General features: G+C 41.8%; 1 protein-coding gene across 2 annotated transcripts in view; it reads right to left on the bottom strand.

The window, feature by feature from the left end:
• Positions 1-26123, bottom strand: part of stxbp6 (syntaxin binding protein 6 (amisyn)) — a 62412-nt gene that overhangs the window by 13142 nt on the left and 23147 nt on the right. For both annotated transcript variants that reach the window (XM_080783731.1, XM_080783730.1), the window contains exons 3-4: positions 3070-3200; positions 2752-2917 (exon numbers count right to left, since the gene is read on the bottom strand). In XM_080783731.1, the coding sequence (XP_080639857.1) occupies positions 2752-2917; positions 3070-3200 (297 nt within the window). The remainder of the gene's footprint in view (positions 1-2751; positions 2918-3069; positions 3201-26123) is intronic.

Below are 26123 nucleotides of genomic sequence, written 5' to 3'. Positions count from 1 at the left end.
AAACAAACATGATTGAATCCCTATCTTATCCATTTGGCTTTAGTTTGCTTCCAACAAAGTGGGGGAAGTTGACAGTGTGTACCAAGTTCATTATAGTTTTGCATTTTCCTTTTCTATTTGCTTTTGACTTTGATCCGTTTTCAATGCAGGTTTACTAGGCTGGTTTTAAATATATGTGCTTAGTTTTAGTTCAGTTCATTGGTTTTAGTGTTAGATTGAGGTTTTGTTTTATTGTAATATGGATTAGTCAGGGACAGTATTGAACAGAGTCAGTTAACACATTCGTACACGTCTTTACATACATACATGTATGTACTTTACATAGTTACACGTCCAAGCCCAAAATTAAATCAAAGTTAAATAGCAAACAGAATATCTACAAGCTACTACTTTTAAAGATTTTTCACAAAAATACTTAGTTCTTTTGAAAATACACAAAACGAATTATTCATAAAACCTTAAATTAACACTGTGGATTGTATTGTGTAAATGCACACATATTTTAAAGTCCTGGACGTATTTCCTCCGCCACAGACACTATAGAGCAGCAACAGGCAGACCGCTGGCAATAATATCTGACTGAGAAGATATTTGGTAAATAATTTACAATATCTTATTGACAGTACCACATAATATAGTAGGCTGTAATGTCCAAATACAGACTCTACCCTATCTAAAGAATGCTTATTATGCTTTTATCCATGTTGAGAGTGAATGATTGGCACATACAATCATGAATTAGACAGCAGGACACACTGTGGAGCTGAACCCCTCATAGTGCAATCAGTGGATGTGGACAGATAATACACAAGGCTTTACACTGATGAAACTGGGTAGGATTTTCCATTATTATTTTAAATACCGGTAGTCTGTTTTCACTGTCAGCCCTCCTCTTTAGACTGAGATGGGGAAAAAACCTGTGTTTCACATGCCTTATCCAGCTATCCACATGTCATGATTGAACCCTATTGTGCCTATTTTGGGGCGAATAGTGGATCTACAGTACAAGCTCACAACGTATTGCAATGCTGAGGGGGGGAGGAATGGCTCAACTATAGCGCCCTGGAGGACTCCGGATAATATATGCGGTTTAAGTGATTAAGTATTACACTGTGTATAAGAAAAAACCTTGAACATTACACTACATTCAAGGATGTGGCCTGTGCAAAATGATTACACACGCATTCCTATTTTCACCTATAACATCTGATTATATACACAGTTTTATCAGTATGCATTATACCACACAGATCTTTACTGTTATAGCAGTATGGTAAGGTTATTATTATTGTGTCGAAGGCAGTCTATCACAAGTTCCAGTTCTTAAATTAGCCATTGATTATATTCGGACCCACCATCTAATGGCTTAGAACATAACTGTCCTGAGGTCAAGCTCACTTGCAAACCCCTGCAATAGCGTCTGCTGGGTACAGGTATGTCTACACACAGTAATGCTTTCAATTTCAATTTTGGCATTTCAAACTACATTCATTCTCACTATTTTACAGTGTGTTGACAGCTTGGGCAACCAAATGCATGAAGTACTAACATCATGACAGACCAACGAAGAAATACAAAACAACTGCACAGTAAATTCCTCAGTGTTAATTTAACTCAAATGGACAAAATAAATACAAATGGATCCTTATGGGTTTATACTGAGGATTTTACAGTGTATAGTTCACTGACGAGGTGAATTGGGATTTGAATCTGGAAAGAGTGGATGGGTGTGTACCACGCTAGCGTCTATTTTCCAGTTGATTGTTTTTCCTGATTCTCTGCATTTCTGTGGCTTGATGCCTCGAACACCCCATCTGGTCCCCCCTGTATGAGTCGGATATAGAGACTCAGCGTACAGAGGGGTGGGGTTGAGTTTCCAAAAATAAATCCATAAATAATACAGAAGCCAAGTGTTGCTCAAAGATGAGCCCAGCGGGTAAACAGATCGATAGCTGATTAAGGCCTACACCTCTGGGGTATCACACACATGCACAGGAAATGACCACTTATGCACTCACATGTGTGAGTATAATCAGTTTGAAATTAGTTTTGTGTTTAGAGGAGTCATACATTCATGCTTCTTTCAGGGATAAGGGGTTATCCACAATGGACTGATTTTCGCAGCCTTACAGTATTAATATCTGGATTAAATAATAATGATAGACTTCCTGTTGCGTTGAAGGACGTCTGGCAGCCACATGGTCCATATACAGTGTAGGGTGAAACATTTCTAATAATAATAAAAGTATCTAGAAAATAAATATGTATTGGTACTAGTGAACTGGGAATGCTGCAAAAAAAAGTCCATTTGTGCCTTGGGGTCCAATCTGGCAAATATTAATAATAAATCTCAAAGGAACACAACAGATGCAGATTATGACACTGATACTAAACAATGTTGTAGTAATATGCTGGTCAGGTTTGACATACACCCACAACTGCCATCTTTTGCTATTCAACCATGTGCATATTATAAATATCATAGATATAGTCCGAAAACATGGAAAACAATGCTAATTTAGCCACAGATAAGGTCCTTTTAAAAATAATTCCATGGATATGAGATCCTTTTAAAAAATGTCATGGTCTCCCTTTACAATATCCAGATGGGTAAGTTTAGCATTGCAGAGCTAATGTGAGGTTTGAGTACACAGTAAAATCTTCAGTGTTCATTTTACACTCTCAGGGATAATGAACACTGAGGATTGTACTGTGCAGTGTGTGATGGTAAGTGTAGTGAGTATCTTTTACCTCCAAGGAGTTTGGACTGACAGTTGACAAACTCTGGTATCTTGGCTGAGCTATAGCGCTGGCAGGTGTGATGGAGGATCTGAATAAAGGTGCACTTCTCTCCCGCTGAACTAGCATTCCACTGGTCGTGGCCATTATCAAACATCAGGTCAAACTCTGGACAGTCCTTGGGGAGAGAGATAGAAATTTAGCATGACGTGAAAATATCAGCTATAGCAACAGATATCAAACTTGAAAAACCAAAATCAATTGTATTGTGACTTGAGTTTAACTATTTAACCTGTACATGGTTAAGAGGGTTAGAAGTCACTGACTTACTCTGTTGGGGTCAATGCCGTCGACCTGCCGTAGCTGGTCAATGGTCCACTGTGACCTCTTGGCGAAAGCAGAAGAGCCTGGAAATTGCTTCACCTTGGTGATGGATACACAAGACGGCTTCTTATTCGTCACTGAAGAGACAGAAAAAGAATAGCAATCAATGTAAAATAACAATGTCATGCATTACGTAGCCTTTTCAAACCAACAACCAATTTCAGTGGAAACAGGTTCTGTGGATATTGGAAGTCATGCGTTTCTGATATTTTGAGCAGGATAATTATTTCTGTGTATTTCAGGGTAGAAGTTGTGTAAGCTTTAGAGTCAACAAGAATGGCAAGATTGACAGGCTTCCTTTCACACATCTGTTGATGACAGAAACAAAATAATGCATTAAAAATGTATGTTTGCCAATAACAACAGAAGCTTAGCGTAACATTTCCTAAGAGAGACACAGCCTAGCAGACCAGCCAGTGACCAGGGCTTTGACTTTCTTATATCTTTCCTGTCAGAATGTGTAAACTAAATTGATATGAAAAGGGAGTATGTTTTTGTTTTCGAGTTACAACATTATGCAGTGGTGTGCTGAACTGTGTTGCCTTTATTGTTCTTGTCAAACTATAGATTGCTGCGTTTCTTTTGTTTGTTTTTTCACATTGTGCCAAACAACTGGAAATAAATTAGACTTTGTTCTTCTTGATAAAACTGATGTATTGCTTCCATGACACAGTTGTTTAAATGTAAGGGGTATCAAAATTCATTCAAAGTTATTCCCTGTCTAAAAAAGAGTGTGGTCAGCAGTAGTTTAAATATAAGGGGTATCAAAATTCATTCAAAGTTATTCCCTGTCTAAAAGGAGTGTGGTCAGCAGTAGATTAAATATAAGGGGTATCAAAATTAATTCAAAGTTATTCCCTGTCTAAAAGGAGTGTGGTCAGAGACAGAAAACATTTCTGTATTATTATGTATTATGCTCCGACTTGCCTAAAAAGAACAAATCGGTGTATATAGTAAAAAACATAAATTAAACTAGTGGAGTATGCTCAGTTCTAGCAAGTAAAAGGTCCAAATGGAATATTCCGTCAAACCCGGTAATGGCCCACAGCCAAACACCACTATGCACTTCCTAAACCATTATGACATCATCACTATGTCCTGAGCTGGCCTCAGATTGCTACATACTGTAAACGTTCATTCGTTTCTCGTGGAAGAATTTATTAGCTAACTTTTCCCATGCAGATGTCAACGTAACTTGATTACAGTTCACCGTAGGCCCAGAGGCCATTTGTCCGAACCACTAGCCTATGTGCATGCAAGTGGCTGGACAGTAACTCTGTCCTTTGGAAGGGCATTGTGCTGCACCTTCTGTATTGTTTTCACAGGCCCTGACATTTGGCCCTAGCTTCCCACATCTGCTGTTGTGTCATCTCAGATGGATGGAACCTGTTTGGGTCAGTGTGGCTGTCTAACTATGCCTCTCATCCCTCCACAAATACAGCCATCTGGAGGTTTGTTATCTTCTGTTAATTTCGAAGGAACAGGAGGACCACACCTTTCCCCGGCCATCTTTTTACTTTTTCATCAGTATGGCCAGTTTGCAGGCTGGATGTTGCAATAAGATGATGTATTCTGCTAGCAGAGTCCTTGTAGAGGAGCGTATGTCTGGATTGTTTTGAATATCCCTTTGGACAGCTGTAACTTATAACAGAGGTACTGACTTGTGGTCCCTGCAGTACAGGCAAACAGATGGACAGGTAGACAGACAGGCATGTTGTTCTGTTCTCCTTCGTTCTGTTCTCGTGAAATTACTGTTATTTGACCAGACAGCTAGAGCCATGAAAAACTGATGAGGCCAGTGATCAGATATATCTCAGGTCACACGGGGGAGTAATGAGACTTCTACAGTCCAGACTCCAGAACATTTAATAAAGGGAAGAACGCTGGATGTAATGAAGCCGAGTTAAAGGGTAAGACGTCTGGAAACAAAGGTCAACCAATTCCCAGCAGGAATTAACCCCCCCCCCCCCCCCCCCCCAACATACTGTACAGTAAATGGCACACCACACTGTATAGACTGCAGAGCCATTTTCATCCCAAAACGATTAACCAGAAAAGTCGTCGTACTGCAGCAATTGATAAATGGGGTAACTATTGCTAGGAAGAAGAGGGATGAAGGAGAGATGGATTCAGTCACAATGGTGAGAGCAGAGAGGGCAGATCATGTTATAATTGCAATCATGTATTAATTGAAAAATGTGACAAGAGGCAGCCTGTCGATGGAGGATGAGGAGTCTGAAACATGTGTGGCAGACACATTGCAGCTGAATGCACACAGGACAGGAGTGACGGAGTCTCACATGGAGAGAATCAATTTGAGTTGGTGGTATGGAACCTACTTGATGATGTAGTCTTGTATTGAATGTTGTTGTTGTGTGTATTTTTTACTATGATCTGGCTGCAAACCAATTTCCCGCAAGGGACGATAAAGCTAAACTTGAACCTTGAACCTAGGACACAATTATTCAATATATAAGAGTGGAGAAAATAACGTAAAAATCATGTGTGAAATGTCAAGTCATGTTTAAGTTCACTTCTAGAACTTAAGCCAGCTTTGAATGACAGTAATTATTTGCATATTCAATGGAAAACATAAGGCTGTTTTGAAAATCTTCTTTCCAAACAATTGGAATAACAGTTTGGAGGCTCTGGAATTACACTTTGGAGGCTCTTGACACCAACCTCAACCTGTGACACCTGTCAGAGAGTTACTCCAGCTTTTATTAAGCCATTATTGAACGTCAACAGAGGCTGGCTGTATTGTAAAAGTAAACACTGTGAAGTTTATTTCAATTATATATGGACACTTCACCAGTGATTCCACAAGATAGACAACAATAATGAAGAAATGTATTGTGTTGTGATCGAGCACCAATTCCAACAATATTGGCGACAATTCCCTTCATGTACACCGATCAAATGCCTACTAATCTCAGACACAACAGTATGAAAGCATAATAAATAACATTTTCCATCACCCCTAATTAACCTATCAAAATACATGCAGAAGTCAACAACTGTTGAGATCCTGCCAGAGGCACGTTTCCTTGTGGACTGGCTGTCAGATGAACAGCGCTACTGGAGTTCCTGTCCTCTCAACGATGGTGACATGCTCTAATTTCCTCTGGTGGATCAGAAGCCTTGTTGTGCTTGGCTATGAGCGAGGGCTGAAGCCTGAGAGGAAACTCATAAACAAACGGAGGACACCAGAAGAGGAAATGTTCCCAAGATCAGCTTACCCTCACAGTTATATATTATCATAGTTGTGGTTGTTTGCATAGCAACACGAGTAACATAAGGATCCTAGTGAAAGTGCTGATGCTTATAGCTGATCATGTGAGAAGTGTGCGGGTTGTCAGTTTATGAATGGGTCCATCCACTTCATGGAAATATTGATTGCAGTTCAATGAAAACAAAATAGGATCTAGTTTAGCCTATGCCAAAGCAAGCCGTTTGGTTATGGAATGCAGAGAAATATTAGCTTCAGGCAATGATGATAACGAAAGCTCACAGAATATAGAGACGGACCACCCACATAGTCATAGCATAAAGATTTCCTCTCTTACTGAGTCTTTGTGTTAACATTCACTCAAACCAAAACTTAATAGAACAGTGCCTCTTGATATTCATGCTACATATTCCCACAACAGTTACAAAACCACAGAAATGAATTGGTGGAGTAGTAATCCAGTGAAAAAAATAGAATGAGAAACTGAAAGTAACAAGACATACTGTGGCACTGTGATTACATATCGCTGCCCATCAGAGTGACTGCTGATCCAAATGCCAACCCATCTGACAAATTGGAGTCAGAAAACTTAATTACACACACACACACACACACACACACACACACACACACACACACACACACACACACACATCTTTGCATTTGGCCAGGTTCACTCTACTCAGGGACAGCAAAAAGGAGCTGTTCTTCTGAATTGCCACATAGGATTACAACTTTTAGTTCAGTTATTGTTCTATAGCAGGGTTCCCCAATTAACTTTCCTCAAGGGGCATATTTTGACTAGGGTACCAGGCTGGGGGCCGAGTCTGCACGCGAGGTCAAGGTCTTGCCAAGACCCCATTTGAAAAGGAGGCCCAGTTTGTCATGCATGTTTTAAAAGCATATGCACATACTAATGCAGGCAATGCCACAATTCCCTACGTAAAAGGTCAGACCACTCTTAGACAAGAAGAGAAATGTCAATGTGTTAATAATACCCAAGTAAGAGCTGGTGGATTTTATTTATTTATAATTCACACTAAACAGCAAATTACAAAGTTTTAAAGTATTCCCCTGGAGTCTGTTAACCTTCAGTTTCTTAAAATTAAACACACAAGACCCAGTGGAAAGAGTACAAATGATTAGTTTTACATAATTTAGGGAATACCAAGACTAGATTAAAACAAAAACTTTTGCCTTGGGTAGTGATGCAGAATGTTGGCCTTCACACCTGCAACATATGCAACACAACATTGTATACTTGAAGGCAGTGAGGCAGTGTTAAATGAGTCTTGCTAAATACGGTACAATTATGTCTCAAGATCAACAACTTAATAAGCTGCTACGGTTGAGCTTTAAATTATGATTAAACACGCCAACTCAACTGTAATTTTGGTGCCAAGGAAAGTAAGTCATGAGACAAAAAAAAAAAAGTCTGCCTCGCAAGTTGGGTTCTGTGGGCATTCTATTATGAGACGTGTTTTCAGTCTGGGTCTATGATTACAGGTCTATTTTAAAGATGCGCCCACTCTGCTGGAGCTGTAACACATTGTTATCTTCAGAGAAAGGCCTGTCACTGGAATCAACCACCGCACTGGCTAGAGATAGACTATCAACAGCAGCCCAGAACAATTGCCCCCACAGTCTATTCATGGGCACAATCACACAAGGCCTGCTGTGTCCACGCTCCACGAGGCCATGCTGGCCCATGCTGTGGCAGGGCACCACTGGTCCAGGGGAAACGCACTGTATATAGTACGTGCATGGTACATGATAGCTGTAGAATTGAGCGCAGCCTGGTTCAGTACAGCAGGGGGTCAAGTTAATCATTACTCACACAAGAGATACACACACACCATCAGACCCTGTGTGACAAGAGCGGAGACATGGAGGCGCCATCGAGAGAAGGCCACTTCCGTACTCTCTTCGACACATCGTTGTGTGCAGGAGAAGAGCATACAGATAAGTGTACGGGCTATTTTGTACTCTTCACCACCGGTGAAATCAGTATCGCACAAAAGAAAGACAGACTGGACAGAACAGCAGCATAAAGTCTGTATACTAGTGTGTGTGTGTGTGTGTGTGTGTGTGTGTGTGTGTGTGTGTGTGTGTGTGTGTCTGTGCATGCTTGTGTGTGTGATGGTGCATGCGTGCGTCTATGTATGCATAAGCAAAAGGGTCTATTGTACAAGTGTTATAGAATAAATATATAGGAAATGGAACTGTCCACATTTTATCTGACTAATCTTTACCCGTTCCAATATATGCACCAAATTATGTACAGGGATGGGCACAAAATTAATGTTATTATTAGGCAGGTGGTCCGCAGACCCCCAAGTGGTCCACGAAGCATGCCGTCAGACTCATAGGTGTCTTTCTCTCTCACACACACACACACACACACACACACACACACACACACACACACACACACACACACACACACACACACACATGACTCTGTTTGTGGACGTCACATCAATGGATCAATGTACAGATTGAAGGCCAAAAACACGAGTGAGTTTACGTGAGTGTAAGCAGTGTTGTTATGAGGCTTGTAGTGTCCAGAGGGTATGCTGCGGCCGGAAGGGAACAAAATTCAATAGGCAACGAATGATGGTGTAACGCAACCGCTTCTGTCACGTGATATAAAATGGAGAAATACGGAGTGAATATTAGCTAATAAATACTATACTATTATATACTATTGGAAAAAAGGCTCCTAGAGTCCCTGCATAATGGAGTTGTCAATGTCTGGGTTCAAATGCAGATAACCTGGGCAAGCGAGGAGTAGGTGTCTAGGACAGACAGACAGACATTGGGTTAATTATTTATCAGATGACAGTGACAATTTCTCAAAATGGTTCAATATAAGATACGCACAGCTGTCGCCTTTCAGGGGTGAATATCCTTTGATGTAGGATAGGAGAAAAGTTATGCAAGTGAGCTTAATGGGCCTCAAAAGGGCCCTTCAGCATTTTGTGGTGCTAACTGCTAAGAGCACGCAGATTTGTGTTTTTTAAATAAAAACAATTATGCTTAGGAACAGCATAAAATAAAACAGTATTGCTAATAGCTGTGAAAGTAGTTGGAAGTGGGGGTAATGCTAATGGATGATACAATAATGGCAGGATACAAGAACATGAAGAAACTGTACATTTATGAAATTATGGATTTTCTTTACATTGTAAGAATCAATTTGTTGTCATTTTCCTGTGTGCTTGTATATAGATTTCCTAAAGCTCACTCAGAAATCATGTGTAGCTGCATTGATTGGAAATAAGATGTGCTAATCCTTCCATGGCGTGTAAAGACCTTATGAGTGATAACATATAGCTAAGAAAAATATATATTTATACTAAATATTTAAGTGTATTCACATTTTTAAGTGAAATTGAAATTGAGCCCTTGATGACCTACGTAGATTGGAAGATGATATTGATGATAATCTAGGGGTTGTAATACTTCTCAAAAGAGATGTGTAATGATCAGCTACTAATGAGAGATGAAGTGTCGTTTGGTCAAGTCAGCTAACTCGGCATATCAGAGAAGCTTGCTTCTTGATTGACGAGGCGATATCAGACGAGCGTGACAAACGCCCAAGCACACTCTAATGTAGGCTCTAATGAGGCACATGTAGACGGAAGTTATCAGTGGTAGGATTGCAACACTAAAGAAAAAAATGGATGAAATCAATAATTTCGTAAAATAGTCAATTAATTGGGCAGGTCATTAGGTTATTATTGTAAAAATAGCTGATCTATCCGGATGTTAATCCAGCTTGTTCCCGGAGTCATCGGGGTCCACGGTCCATTATGTTCTGGTCATGCCCATCGCTATCACAACTTTGGCTTTCTGTTTTTCAGAGCTTTTGTATTGTATTTGGAATAGAAATCACACCCATGTGAAGTGATGGGCGATCTTATCTTTGCTCAGACACATGATGTAAATTCTCCATTCATTGTCAATGGGAATTTAATGTTTGTGTAAGACGAAAATCTACACTAATAGCTGAATATAGGAGGGCCTAGCGGCCCTCAAAAACATTTGAATAAATCAAGACAGAGAAATGTTGAAAAGATAATAAAGATAATTTCTGAGAACAGATTTGAGAGATGGTACCAACTTGTTTTGTCAAGTTCTGAGAACATATTTGAGAGGTGCTACCGACTTGCTTTTGTCAGATTCTCAGGCATGTCGTTATAGAGTTCTACGTTCACAAGGTTAATAAGTATGTAAACACGAGAACAATACCATACATCATAATTTGTTTAACTACTTTTAAATATCTGAAACCAAGGTCAAGTATAGATTGCATTTAATCATGATCATGGGTAAGCCAGCCACATAAAGAGTAAGCAAGGGACACATTGATCATCAAATGCAGAGGCAGTTTCCATCGGGGCAGGTCATTCCTTTTCTATCACTTCCTCATCGTTCCTCCTGGTCTACTACGGGAGACAAGGCCTCTTGTGAGGCCCTGGTTCCACAGTGTGGCCCCTGTGCTCATCCATCACACAAAGTGCTCCACGGACCACTTAAGAACGCAGCCATTAGGCCTATATTCCACAGTCCACATGCTATGCATTCCTCCAGAGCCCACAGAAGTGAGGAAACATTTAATTATGCTGGGGCACTGACCTGGGACTCGTTTCCCACTGAGATGCAGTGGGCTGAACTAATACCCAACCCCCTACCATGTTGGTTGTGGTTGCAGAGTTAGATAGAACAACTGAAATGATTCCACTGGGAGATTAGAAAAGAAATACATTTAGTCACTGCACTGGTAAGATATGGATACATGAGATAGCTGAAGATAAAATAAGATTATGTGTATGTTGCTAAAATACAACATAAAGTTAGCTTGACAATGTGCTACATGGAAAAGATCAAACAATCTAGTCTAAGAGCCCTAGAGAACAGCAAGATACTACAGACCTCATAATAATCCAATCTGGATAGCATCATGCAATCCCACACGAAGGCCTTTCGAACAGTCAAACAAGACACATTCCACAACACTTAGTTCTTGTACAGGATGACTTAATGTTAAACTGATGTGTATGGAACAGAATTCCTTGAACCAAAAACGACTTGCTGTCAGAAACAGGATCAAATGGTATTTGGAAAAGCCAACTTCTGTACTTCACCAATTTACCATCGATGAAACCATCACCTTAATTTTCCAAATAGCAAAAATGTAAATACTATGCTGACTTGAAAATTGTTCAAGTCAGCAAACTCAGCATGGTATTTTCCTGGAATTCATCAGTGTTTTACTCCAGACAGTTTGAAACAAATGAGTTGCGTTATTTGCAAATACTATTTGACTCTGGTCAGAGCCAAGTATGCATACCAGGGAAAAGGAAAAAACTCTTGGGGGAGGTGGTTTAAGAAAAGTTGTTAACCTCCTTGAACTTTAAACATTACAAGTCAATTCAGCATCAAAGCAAAGGTGTCAAATTCCAGTCTCATTTCCTGATCTCATTTCCAGGCCCATCTGTTCTCTTTTAGATAGTTTAACAGGCTAAAAGCATTAAGCAGAGGATTGTCTGTCTAATATGCACAACTCCAAACATCCAAGAATATAGACCCTCCATGCAAGGAAGACACTTTAAGATTATAGAAATAAATGCCCTGCCAAGAATTACTTCATCAAAATGTACAGGATTGTGCCAGAGGAAATTTCCTGAAAGACAAATTATGATTGCTCAATTAGCATACCGTGAAGCACTTTTGAAAAGTCATCACTTCCTCAAAAGTTTAAAGTATGTATCAGAAATAATTTGGTGTTTCACAGAACTCAACTTTAAATGTCTTCCCAGGAGTACAGTAAACATTTATGGTGAATAAAACAATGTGTTGGCTCTTTGTTATTTATTTTGATGATGTGAAGTCAAAACGAAATAATTGTTCTTGGAACTTTGAATCTGAACTCTGAAGTGGTCAACTACAAATGAAACATGAAAAAGGCCAGCATCATAGCTGCTCAACAAAAGACAGCATGTTAAACTTGCTTGTAACGCCTCTTAATTAAAACTTTACAGCCTTGCCTTGTGAACATGAGCAACTTAATGGCAAGATGGCTACTGTGTGAATATGGTCTACTCCATTGAATAGCATTCAAGTCAAAGTTGCAACTGCATGAGGTGAAAGTCTAGAAACTTGAGAAGCGGTCTAGACATCCAAAGGCAAACAGGCGTCCATCCATCCTGTCCTCTTCAGGAACATCTGGCTGAGAGTGGAGACAGGAGAGGGATTGCAGGATGAATAATTCAGTTCTCATTACCCAGAGGTCGGAGGGGATGAATGACTCAGACAGAGAGAGAGACGGTGATGTCGCCTCATAAACCAAGGTGCTTTATATTGAACACATGTTTGCCAAGTGATATATTAAAAAGGGGTGCATGGCTCTCCATCAGATCCTGGACGTGTCTTGTGGAGTTTATGAGCCATGCCACAGTGTAGTGGACGTCACCTACACATGAAAGCACAAGGCCCGGGCACTAAGCTACGACTAAAACTATAAATCAATGTAATTCTATGCTTCGTTCGACTTCATTAATGTTTTATGCTGATAATATGCAACTGGCGGCCCCGTGTTTAATTCAGTGTCTTGAGGTTTTGAGTTAATAAAATAACTTTGAGAGAAAAGCAGTCAAGGGTGGGTAGTGGTTGCAAAATCAACAAGGAGTAGGAGGGTAGAGTTACTGACAGTAACGGCCCAGAGGCAGTGAATTATTGGAAAAGCCTCACTCATGCAAAAGCTGACAAACCCCAAAACCAGATCGATACTCGTTTCAAGCATCCAATTAGGCCTTCTGGCTCTCTCACTGGGTATTTATCCTCCTCCACAGACGCTTTCCTGGCCAAGAAGGTCTGTGTGGCCGATCTTTGTACCTTTCCGTCATAATGTATTGCACACTTTTTGTTAACTCTTGACATCTACTTATTGGGGGTGTTGGCTCACTCCCACAACCCCCAAGATTTAGAAGAATAATATGAAAATGTTCCAAAAGATATTGCTTAATCGATGGACAGGAAATGAATCAAATACTATTTGTCATTAATCAGTTGAATAATGATGAATCACATTTCTAATAATAGCTGTGTGTGTGTGTGTGTGTGTGTGTGTGTGTGTGTGTGTGTGTGTGTGTGTGTGTGTGTGTGTGTGTGTGTGTGTGTGTGTGTGTGTGTGTGTTCCTCCGTTATTCACTCTTGCAGCTCTGAGTCCGGATTCCCTGGAATGTTTTGAAGCCAATCGAGTCATAGAATCATGTCAACCATACATGGGCAACTGGCGGCCGGGGGGCCACATGTGGCCCTCACCTTCACTTAATGCGGCCTGCAGGTTAATATCAGAATACAGATATATTATTGATTTCAGATATTATTTATTAGTAGCTGAATGCCTAGTTAGTCTAATGCCTAGTTAGTCGCAAACTTGTTTTGAGCTTGTAGACACCACACACACACACACACACACACACACACACACACACACACACATGAATGAAGATGTACACTAGGAGATGTTTACTCTCTTCCCTCTATTGATGGCCTTGCAGTAAATTATGTTCCATGGAGCTAACAGCACAGCAGGGGTTTAGGGGAATGATTTGAGAAACCATTATTCTCTTTTCTGTCCACCTGGGATTAACAGACACCAAAACCTTCAGTTCATCTTGAAAGTTCAGTTCATATCAGACTATAAACCTAAACAAATTTGGCAATAATATAAATTCCAGTGATCTCATCTACCACATGAATCAAAGTTAAAGAATAATACAATATGCTTCTTCCTCAGTGCTTGGACGGGTGTGTGTGCGTGTCTGGCATTCTAATAAGAGCAGGGTGTGTGTTTATGGATGCGAGTGCTGTCAGGCAGCATGCAGGGACTCTGGGCTGTGCCCTTAAGTGTGAAATACCAGAGAACAACCCACCCAGGGCTTGGCAGAGGAAGTCCCTGCAGTTGAGCCCCAGGTCTCCTGCAATCTGCTGTCACAAAGCCTGTTCAGTCAAATAGCTGCCTGGAGAGAGAGAGATGCCAATATGCCAGTCCTCATCCAGTTTAACCTTTAATCCTGTCTAACGCCTAAAACATCAACTGGCTCAGTCTACTAAACACCTGCTGGTTAACAACAACAGGGATATGTGGAGATATACTGCCATAATAAGCTCCATCATAATCAACTGTTGAGGACTTTGCCTTTCTTTTTCTTGTTCCCGTTTTCTTTAGTCGACTTGTCACTTTGTTTATAAAAGCAGAACTGAATGGATTCAAGAAATATAAACGCCATTGCAGCAATACTCAATAAGAATGGATGATTATTCTAGTAATTGATCCCAGTTTTAAAGGGAAATTCAATTTCTGTGGGAGCTGTTCGGGGTCAAGTGTCTTGCTCAGGGACACTCGACACAAACATCGACGTGTTGGAAAGCCAACCTTAGATACTAGTCAATCATCTGTGCACAAAGCTCACAGGGACTCAGATACTGTATCCTACAAGGCTCCTTGAGCTCTGATTGTGATTTAATATTTTCTCAGTGGGAGGTCAGGGAGAGGTGTGAAGTAGTAGGTGGTGAGCATATGGTGGTTTTTTGGCATCCTGGTAAGGTTCGCGCCAGGCCTCAGCTTCCTTAAAGGGAGAGTTGTAAATACAGTACAGGGGAACTCCAGCTGCTCCTTGAAGTGACCTTCATTACTACAATTAACATGCATGCCAATCAGAAGCACCCATGGCTGGGGAAGGATGCTGTACTGTAAGCACATGTCAAGTGGAGATGGGCAAAAACACAGCAGGTCAGAATCTGCAGCAAATTCTGAATAGCCAATTGGATTTTAAAGACCAAAAGAAAAGCACAGTGAATGTGAGAATTTGAATCTATTATTTACAGTGTCTGAGGTTCACAGAACATTTAACCTTGACATGAACACTAATCCTAACTTAAATTAACTAGATAAAAGCCCCCTTCAGGGGTTTGGCCACTTCCTATGTGAAAGTCCCATGTCCAGGGGGTGTACTTGTACATCAAGCTGCCTTCCTCACGCTAAGGAAACAGCAGAGGAGATAGGCTCCTTGTCCTATGGGCTATATGGCTCGGCAAGGCTTACTATACATGATTTTAACATGCGTGTTACATCATTATCAGACCTAAATGTATCCAGGGTACATGGCCCAAAATGAGTAGATATAGGCTACAGCTTTTGTAATAATTTGTAGCATTAGTAGAATTATTGGGCCTTCAATGTACTGCAATTAAGAAATTACAAGTATTGTATGAAAGCTATTTGGCCCTTCATTTGTAAAAGAAATGTACCGGTACATAATATAAAAGTAGTATACTTTATTTTGCCACTGCCCCGGAAAAGGTATGCCGTTACAGTCATCCAATTCTGTGACCTGCCTCCATTGCAGTGATGACAGGACGCAGGACTAACTGCTCTGTCGTAGATTGTAATGTCAAATTCCTCATGCGCTTTAATTATGTCCCACGGCTTCATCGGCCTCCAATACAAATGTCCATACAAGGTTGTGCACACACACGTCTCGCATGTAGCCCTAGTAACAGAGAAGAGAGGTATTGTTTACACTATGCAGCTACTACTTCTACTAGTGTTCTGTGCGCCATGCAAGTCTGGCGCATGGGCAGTAGAAGGTGTGTGTACTATATCGCCTCGGTGGGTAAATGAAAACCTGTGAGAAATTGGCAAGCATTTATTGATTTATTGAAGGTGGAAAAGTAAGTATTTGTCAGAGCCATGAGCTTTTGTGGCAGGTTCGAAGATAATTTGAAAACTGCTGTGCTATGAGTTTGTAGTCACAAAAGGCACACAAACGGGCTGTCTGGGGCCTGGCTTCAATTATAGTAAAGAGGATAATAATGTGAATAATGCTACCCTATGACTATTTGATGCATAGCTGAACATGTACAGTATGGGCTAGGACTGGGTCTATGACTGGGACTATGACCTGACTAGGTAATTGTTGCTTGCCTATAGTTGCCTACTTGTGAGAACATTGCAACTCCTTCTAAAGTTGTTATTCTCCATTTATGCGGGTGGCTTAATGCCCTTTTACATGTGGTGGTAAATCTGACAAGGATGTTGTGAACCAGTTAAAACATGCCTTAGGTCTCTGTCTATAAGCAAGCATTTTATCTAACCACAATAATATATAAGGGCCTGTTTTCTCTGAGAGAACTGCATGACCACAGACTTGTTTGTCTGCATTATGTTCTCCAATGATATCATGCCGCAACGTCTTAATTGATCTAAAGCCCAGAAAATATCATTCCACAAATATCTTGACTTATACAGTATGCATTTAAACAGTGATTAAGATAGACAAGGCTAAGCCAGTTATTAGGATATTGTCCATTTATTAACATGCCAAATTCACCCATAATTATGGAAATCTTAAACAGACTGAAACATGATTGCTTAGTGCTTACATTACACTAGACCACTAGATTTCTGGCATGCTCACAATACTGGAGACTATTTATGCAAATTACAATAGATCTCTTGCCAGAGCATATTATTCAAATCGCAACCCAAGGTAGAGTACACAACTATGGATATTTCATATTGCATGGGGCATTGACCTGACCTGACTTCACAGTCTTACTCATGTTCACTTGGTAGTAGAGCTGAAGTGAGAGCACAGTGGCATTCTTTGCTGACATGAGGCTTGGCTTCTCTCAAGAGGAGCAAAATTGATTATGCCAAATCTTATTATGGGTCCATAAAATAATCCTTTAAAAAATAAAATCCCCCCGATTTCCGATCATTTGAAAATCACGTGATCGGGATAACTCTAACTGGGATGATGTCTTCATGACCATTTCTTCTTTTACTCTTCGCTATGAAACGGGTGAATGGGAATTTACTGATAAAAAGAGTGAATGTACTGTTAAAATCACACCCGTGTGAAGTGAGTAGTGCAACTCCGTGTGCAGGTCCCCGGGGGTCTCCGGAAGTTCCAGAACCACAGGAACGCGGCCAGGTTGCTGGCTCGGCTGCGGCAAGCCACCCCATGTCAGAAACGGTCGAGAAATGACAGTTACCGTGTTGTGGTCCCCAGGGGGTCCCTCTACTGTACTGTACTGTCACACCCAAAATCACGTAAAGGCTGCTAAAAACTAGGTTTCCCATCATGCAGCTGTGTAGTGTGAAGCTCAACAGCACCACATGGCTGCTAAAAACTCAGCTTCCCATCATGCACCTGTGCACAGTGTGAAGCTCAACAGTGCCACTTTGTCACCGGTTGGTACCCTGTACAGACAGACAGACAGACAGACAGACAGACAGGGACATGCATTGCCGGGCATTGGAGCCATAGGGTGCAGCTGCACCACTGAAATTGGGGGAAAAGAATATTGTGCTACAGCCAAGGCAATACCGGCAAATTATACCGAGTGAGGAGTATGTGAAAAGAAAATAATGAGCATGGTAGAAGTCGATGATTTAAACTCAGGCCTTTACTTCAGGAATTTTGTTTTTGAGTGAGTGAGTGAGTGTGTACGCGTGCACGCGCACGCGCACGCGCACAACAACATATAATAATTAATAACCCATCCGTTACTACATGTGCAAGGCACAATTACTGGGTTTAAAAACACAGCTGAAACATGAAGTGGAGTCTGTCAACTCCCGCAATTTTCTTCTTCCCATATTGCACTGCAACGTAACTCTAGGATGAGCCACCTAAAGGGCGGCGAAATTCTAGTAATAATAATAATAATAATTTCCAAGTGGTATAGGGTTGTGAAATGCATGTGTGCAAGTGAAGGTGGGTTCCGTCCTACACAGAATCAATTACTACTACAGGAATTTTGGACTTTTTGGGGGGTGTAGACTGCATACAGAGAATGAGCAGACACCCAATCTGGTATAGAAGAACTTTCTGACCCAAGATCTGGGGTTAAACAGCTGGGTTTGCATGCTGCTTTGGGCCAGTGGGAGGGGTGATGGATGGAGTGACTGTATATTCTTGGAAGTAAACCGTCACTGATTTCTGTCAGCTGCTAAACACATTCCCTAGAAGAGCTTAGAGAGGGATGTCAGTACAGACCACGGTCAAAGGTGATGGCTTAATCCTACTGTGTTTATGTTGTCCACATACACTTATCCTTCAAAAATACATCAGCATGGTGTAATACCTTAATTGCGACCGTAGGCAGGGGTTGACACTAAGGTCTCAGAGGCACTTGCCCGTCGGGCAAGTAAAGGTCATGTTCCACTTGCCCCCAGCTCATGGCCACTTGCCCCCCAAAATATATTGTAGGCCTACATTTTGCATTACTGTTTATTTTAACGTATTTTTTACTTTCTACTTGCATGCTTGAAACGTATAGCCTTTATTACACTTAATTTACTCGTTTACTCTCCCCTCTCACTCTAGAACTCTGCACACAAACGCTGATTCATTGAATCATTAACAGTGCAATGCAGAGGGAAAGTAAGAGTTACAATAGCAGTTGGCCCTGCTTATGTCTCCGACTAAAGTGCTCATTCTGTAATTACACTTTTGTGCATGCAACCTTGATTGAGAGTAATTATCCATTTTGTTCCAAATTACGCTAGCTCACGTTGATCATTTGACTAGGATTTGCTGAGCAGGTGCATCATTTCCACACGGCTAACAAATATTAATGTGGAATCTTCTTCTTCTTCTTCTTGCTGCGAGAGTGAAGTCTAGCCAACACCAACTCGGGATTCCTGGATCGCTGCCCTCCACAAATTCCTATCCAACATCAGGTTCTTGAGCTCTGCAGTGTTGTCAGCCAAGCTGTCGCGCCGCAGCACGTCTACGTACATAGGTGGTACGCTTCTTTCCCCTCCTTGCTTTGCCCCGGGTTGGCTCCCATAGGGTCAATTTACTTGCCTCAAGTTCTGGGTGCCTGACGCAGTGCCCTGCCAGCCTCATCCTTCTCTCCCTGACTTTGTTCGTGACGCGTGGTAGGTCCCCATAGAGGTCCACATTTCTGATGCGGTCCGTCCATGTGACACCTAGTGCCATTCGTAGCATTCTTGTGTAGACTCCATCCAGGGCTTTTTTTAATGTGGAATAGAGAATATATAGAACAACAGGATAGCTACAATAAAAATCAACAATTACAATTGTTTCGTCAAAGTGTTTTGCCATTGGCATGGCAGGTAAAATGAATGATTCAGGAGGCAAGAAAAAGGAATAAAGGCACTTTGGAACTCTATGAGACTGATCATATTGAAGAACCTCTATTTTAGAACTGAATTTGGTCCAGATTTTAAGAGGAACTAGCGTGTTTCTGTCAAATATTTCACAGGGATGATAGATAACACTACCAGCCTTTGTCCAGACGTGGCATCTCACACCTGTGACAATAAAGAACATTGTGCCTGACTGAAGTCGAGTCTCTCTCTCTCTCTCTCTCTTTAAGAGCAAACAAACAACTATATAACATCTGAGCCATTTGTCTCTGCCAGGCCGGAGACTAGGTTTTCGCTCCTGTCCATGTGTCCGTATGGCGTATGCACTAAGAATTCCCACACAAAAAATACACCCGGAAATCACGTGATCCAAAACAAACTCTTTATTTTCCCAGATTGTGTTTTTGGTGAAAACAAGCTAAGAAGAAAAAACGGTGGATCTTGAAAGATGAGTAAAAACACTGGCAGTAAATTGAGTAAATAATTATACCTGGAAGTCAATGTGAAACCGATAATCACTGTCTAGAGCAGTTCTTATGTTGCTTTTTATCCCTTTTCTCTCACCCTCTCAAACTCTCTCTCTGCCTGAGAGAAATAATTATAAAGTGTCTAAATAACGGACCTCATCTCGCTCGCAACACTGTTAGCTAGGAAATTAATACTACAAGCCTGGAAATCGGATAAACCTCCGACAGTTGACATGTGGCTAAGGGAGCTGGGAGGAGTGCTGCATATGGAGAAAATTAGATTCACCTTGTCGAAAAGGGAACACCTTTATTTAAAAACCTGGTCGCCCATTATTGAGATGCTTGTTACATTGGACTGAAGTGGTGTAATTCAATTCAATGTTGTTCTGCCCCATAAAGTCATCTAATTAATGTTTGATATGTGTATACTGTATGTATGTTTGTATTTTCTATGAGGGTACACATGTATGCATATGTCTTCTTTTTCATATCAGAAATGTTTTTTAGAATTGATAGTGATTTGTTTCTGTAGTGCCGTGTAGTCATCAGCCTTGTCAGTTATAATGTTATTGTTTTTGTCTTTTTCTTTGAGTTATGTTTTGTCTCCTTTTATTGTAAGTCTCTTGTTTGTATGTTTTTTGCTATTTTTTGTCCGATCTGTAATTTTATGGTTAATCATTACTGAAATGCTTCTATGCCAAAAATCATAATAAACAGATGTTTAAAAAAAAAAAAAAACTGACCTGAGATACTGTTTTGGCCCCGCTCCTAATGTAAGCATTCTGCATGGTTTAATAGGAAACACATGGCTCCTTATTGCAGCAGGTGCAGCAACAGTACACAAACAGAGCTGTTATGGATGCAACTCCACAAATGGATTGCTATGGCACTAGCTGATAAATATACTTATACATACTGTGAGCTGTCAACTGTCATTGCACGCATGAAATCCTCAACCTGCTCCCTGGACCCCCTCCCCACCTACCTCCTCAAGGACTGTCTTCCCACTCTCTCACCACTCATCACTAAAATAATAAACTCCTCCCTTTCCTCTGGTTCCGTTCCCCCTTCCCTAAAACTTGCCTCAATTACACCGATCCTAAAAAAACCCAGCCTCGACCCTGACTCCCCCAATAACTACAGGCCCATCTCAAACCTCCCATTTCTGTCAAAAATTCTGGAACGAGTCGTCGCAAACCAAATTACTGCATACCTGGAAACAAACCATCTCTACGAACAATTTCAATCCGGCTTCCGCACCAAACACAGCACCGAAACTGCCCTCCTCAGAGTCACCAATGACCTCCTGCTATCTGCTGACACCGGTTCACTCAACATCCTCATCCTCCTTGACCTCAGTGCCGCCTTCGACACCATTCACCACTCCATACTCATCTCACGCCTCAAATCCACCCTTGGAATCACCGACACTGCCCTCTCCTGGTTTCAATCATATCTCACTGACAGACAGCATTTTATTTCCATTAACAACTGCCAATCACTCACATCACCTGTCACCCACGGCGTCCCCCAAGGTTCAGTACTTGGTCCCCTCCTCTTCATCCTGTACATGCTCCCCCTTGGTCATATACTCCGCACTCATGGTCTCCGCTTCCACTGCTATGCCGACGACACTCAACTATATCTCCCCGCCAAAACCATCACTGCCATCACACACTCCACCCTGACCTCCTGCCTGACTGACATAAAAACATGGATGCAAACAAACTTTCTCAAACTCAACTGCAATAAATCCGAAATCCTCATCATTGGCCCCGACTCCCTCACCCGCTCCTCCCATGACTTCTCCCTCACCATTGATGGCTCCACTGTCACCCCCTCCACCCGAGTCCGCAACCTTGGTGTCATCCTTGACCCCACCCTCTCCTTCCAGCCCCATGTCAACCAGATCACCAAAACCGCCTTTTTCCACCTCCGTAACATTGCCCGCCTTCGTCCCATGTTATCCCACACTGCCGCTGAAACACTCATTCATTCCTTCATTACATCCAGACTCGACTACTGCAATAGCCTCCTGTATGGCGTCACCACCAAGGTCCTCAAAAAACTTCAATATGTCCAAAATTCCGCCGCCCGCCTGCTCACCAGAACCAGATCCAGGGACCACATCACACCCATCCTCCGTGAACTCCACTGGCTCCCAGTCAAGTCCAGGATTGAATTTAAAATACTCACCATCACCTACAAAACCCTCAACAACCAGGCCCCCCTCTACCTCTCTGAACTCATCAACCGCCATGTCCCCTCCCGCTCCCTCAGATCAAGCACTGCCAACCAACTGGAACCCCACAAATCAAACAAACGGACATGGGGAGACCGGGCCTTTGCAGTGGCTGCCCCTTCTCTCTGGAACTCACTCCCAACTCACATCAGAGCTGCCCCCACCCTCGAAATGTTCAAAAGCACACTCAAAACCCACCTTTTCAAACTGGCTTTCCCTACATAACCCCCCCCACACACACACACTGACACACCCCTTCTTGTTTGTCCCTCTTTGATTTTTGATTTCTAGTTTTAACCTTTTAAACCTTTTTTAAATAGTTTTCTAATAAATATGTCTGTACTTTTTCTGTAAAGCGACTTTGGGTACCTAGAAAAGCGCTATATAAATCGTATATATTATTATTATTATTAAGATACACTATTATCGCAAAACAATTAGAATAACCCCTTAGGCCTTTTTTCTTTCTTATTCGGATGCCATTGTCAAATTTAAATAATTAAAATGTCATGCTTCAGTTGGCAGAGAGCCGTGGTCAAATACATTCCTTTAGTTACTAGTTGTGAATCCATGAAGTAGGTAAGTCTGTGCCAACCTCATGAAAGCGATATCTCAGAAATGAAGGTAATTTCATGATATTTGGCACAAAAATGATGGATTGGTGGTGGTGATCAATGGTCAAGGTCATTGTGAGCTTACAAATAACTTACATTTTGCCTAAAAATATACAATGCCTTAGATTCCTTCAAAGTATTCACTACATACGGAGTCTAGACAGACTGCAACTGGTTGGCTAAGCCTTAGCCAACCAGTTGCAGATTACATTGATGTCTGGTCTAGGCGCTAAGGCATACAACTACAGCGTTGAATGTAGTCATCGTCGTCCCACCCCCCACGCCTGCACGCTTACTGACCACAAACACAGCCTAAAAAATAAAATAAAAACTTTCCTTAAGCTGCACCATTCGCTCTTAAATCTCAGTCCTTCCTTCCTTCTTTCCTGCCCCCACTGACAGTCAGAGCCTGGATGGCAGCATTTCTGCTGAAGAAGACAGAGAACTGCAGAACTACAGTGAGTAAATGACTCAAACACATTCAAAAATAAACAATGGACAGTTCTGGGAACGGTTAAATGGAAATGTCTTGTGATACATTAACCAGGGTAAATGTAAAACCAACAAGGTAATGGAGTCACCTGCCAAGTGTGTTGAAACAAATCTAGGACTGAGACCAAGAAGACAGTGTTGAAATGTATTGCTGCACTGTGTAACTTTCCTGTTCTACCCTGGATTTGAACGCAGGTCTCCTGGACAAGTGCTGAAATGTATACCACTGACTGAGCGAATTGTAAACCGACTGCATTTTAAAACAGAATTTAAAAACAGCTTGTTCCATAATTTGGGGACTACAACTGGTGAGATCTCCCCTGTGCTTTGGCCTTGACCTTGGGACAACCAGAAGCACCTGGTAAGTGGACCTGGTTGATCTTGCATGTGTTTGGTCAGATATACAGGTTAGATCTAGCCCATTTAATGTTATGTTGACAAACAATAAAAGGGCCAGTGCAGGGGAAATGTGCCCTCACTTGCGTTTCACTTGCTCTCACTTGCGTTTTCATGTAAAAATACAGGCAATGGCATTGTGGACCAGCTGCAAGCATGAAAGGGAGGCCTGGCTCACACCAACATAAAGGGCATACAGTAGTCAAGTCGGATCTATATAAAAACATGTCCCTTTCAGAATATTTGGCAGAAAGCCTTGGGCTGTTATCTATATGTGTGAACATGGATTATTCATGGTTTCCCGCCCCCACGACCGATGACAAATTAATGCAATAAGCATGCATTCAGAAATACTTGCCTCAACAAAAGGAAGATGCCAGGAGGCTGAGAGATTAATACAAAACATGTTTTCCATGTACAGAGATGGATGAAGACAAGCAGCCCAGGCATGTGGTAAGACAAGGATGGATTATGAGTTTAAGCAACTCCACCTCCATCAGGTTTGGGGCACGCGCATGTATGCATCCATGTGTGCGCATGTGCGTGCAGTTCTGGCATATTAGCATTCAAACAGCATATCAGTTTGTGGGGTTGCACATATAGCACAGGGATACATGTACATTTCGTGTGTATAGCATATCAATGTCTGTCGTTTGTGTGTATGCCACTGTGTTGCTGCATGTACAACAGATCAAAGTAAACACCCACATCGTAGGGTTGCTTCATTATGGGTGCAATTAATCTCATCGAAGTGAGAGCGTCTGCCGGTGTGTGTGTCCCTGCACGCCAGCGTTCAAAAGGCAGATCTGAAAGCAAACACGCAGTTGTGGGAATTGCAAATATATTGAACAGTCTGCAGAGGACAGACAACAAGGATGATCTGTGTACATGTTTGAAGCTATGGGACATAGCTCACCAATCGGATGATCCTCCAAAACTGCCCAGACATCACTTTACAATGTGATTCATGACATAAGAGAAAAGCAAATCAGATGCACACCTCTGCACTGGCAGATACAGGTCATGAATCGTGCAGTAAGGAATGGAGGGATCAGCACTTCCCCTTGGTCTCTTTATTTATGGGTGGAGTTGCGGTGGCGGTGGGGGGGGGGGGGGGGTGGTTGGGTGGATGACTGGGAATGTTAAACGTTTGCCACGGTTGAATTCTGTATTTGTTATTCATCAACATCTGTGATGATATAAAACAAATGTGCCCTGAAAGTTGCAGATCTCGTGCTGCAGAAGTCACAGATCGATAATTCACAGACTTTGCCTCAATAAGTTACAGGCAGCTAACGAGCCAATATCTTCGCCTGAAGAACTGTTTCGCAGTGACCCTGTGAGGGACTGCAGGCTCATAAAAGGCACAATGAATACCCCTTTGAGCTTCCATGTTATATGTAGTTACAAACAAAAAGGGATTGTGGTTATCTCTTTGAAGTGTAGCATCCCTATTTTGGGGTGACATTGTGGGAAAACAGATCTACAAGATCACAATGCGTCGTGGTGTGAGCATGTTTATTGGTTATCTATTATACATTAGAGAAGTTGTACCCAACAAGTTGTACCCAACCCAGCACCCAAAGCCACGAACAGCTACGTCGCTACTGCAACACCCACAACACCATCTTACACACTACACTCACACACACTCACACTCACACGGGCAGTGACGTCACACACTTACCCTTCGCAGTGTTGCAACGCTATCTCCTCCTAACGCGCCCCTCGCCAACACTGACCACCACCCGCCAAACAATGGTCTTTGCACTGGCACCAATAATGCCTCCCTTCCACACTCACGCCGCCAATGCATTTGTATACTACAAACATTATCTTATATTATTATGAGATTTGGTATGGGGGAAATACCACAGAATGCATATTAATGTAATCCTGGGCGCTACACTTCCTCTGCCAACCTGGGGGGGGGCAGCGGACTGACCTCATGCCCCCTTCTATGAATGAGGAGTCCAAGCTGCTAAATATCATATTATAAGTAGGTTAACCACCGACTTAAACCATATATTCTTATAGGGGATACACACTGAGATGGACCGATCAAACCGTTTCCGAATACGGTTGTCTGTTCCCCGCTGGCCATGATTCACATTGGCCGAGATTCAACAGTGCACCCGGGTACACTTCATTCAACTTATGTGCCTCAGAGGGGCGCTGTGGACTATGTGGGCTTTGGGAGACAGAAAATGTCATGTCACAGAAGAAGAGTCACTTTCAGAGTTTAGAGCAAATAATAAAGTTTGGCTGTGTTCCTGACATTGCAGGAACTCATTTTCAATGTCATTAATATACCTTAGAGCTGTTCAAAATCACATCTTGATGATGTCATCAACATGTGATTCAC

This window comes from Protomyctophum bolini (genome assembly GCF_963924005.1).
Source record: "Protomyctophum bolini genome assembly, chromosome: 15".
Classification (NCBI taxonomy): domain Eukaryota; kingdom Metazoa; phylum Chordata; class Actinopteri; order Myctophiformes; family Myctophidae; genus Protomyctophum; species Protomyctophum bolini.
The sequence above is the reverse complement of the archived record's forward strand: the minus strand, read 5'-3'. Positions and strand labels throughout refer to the sequence as shown.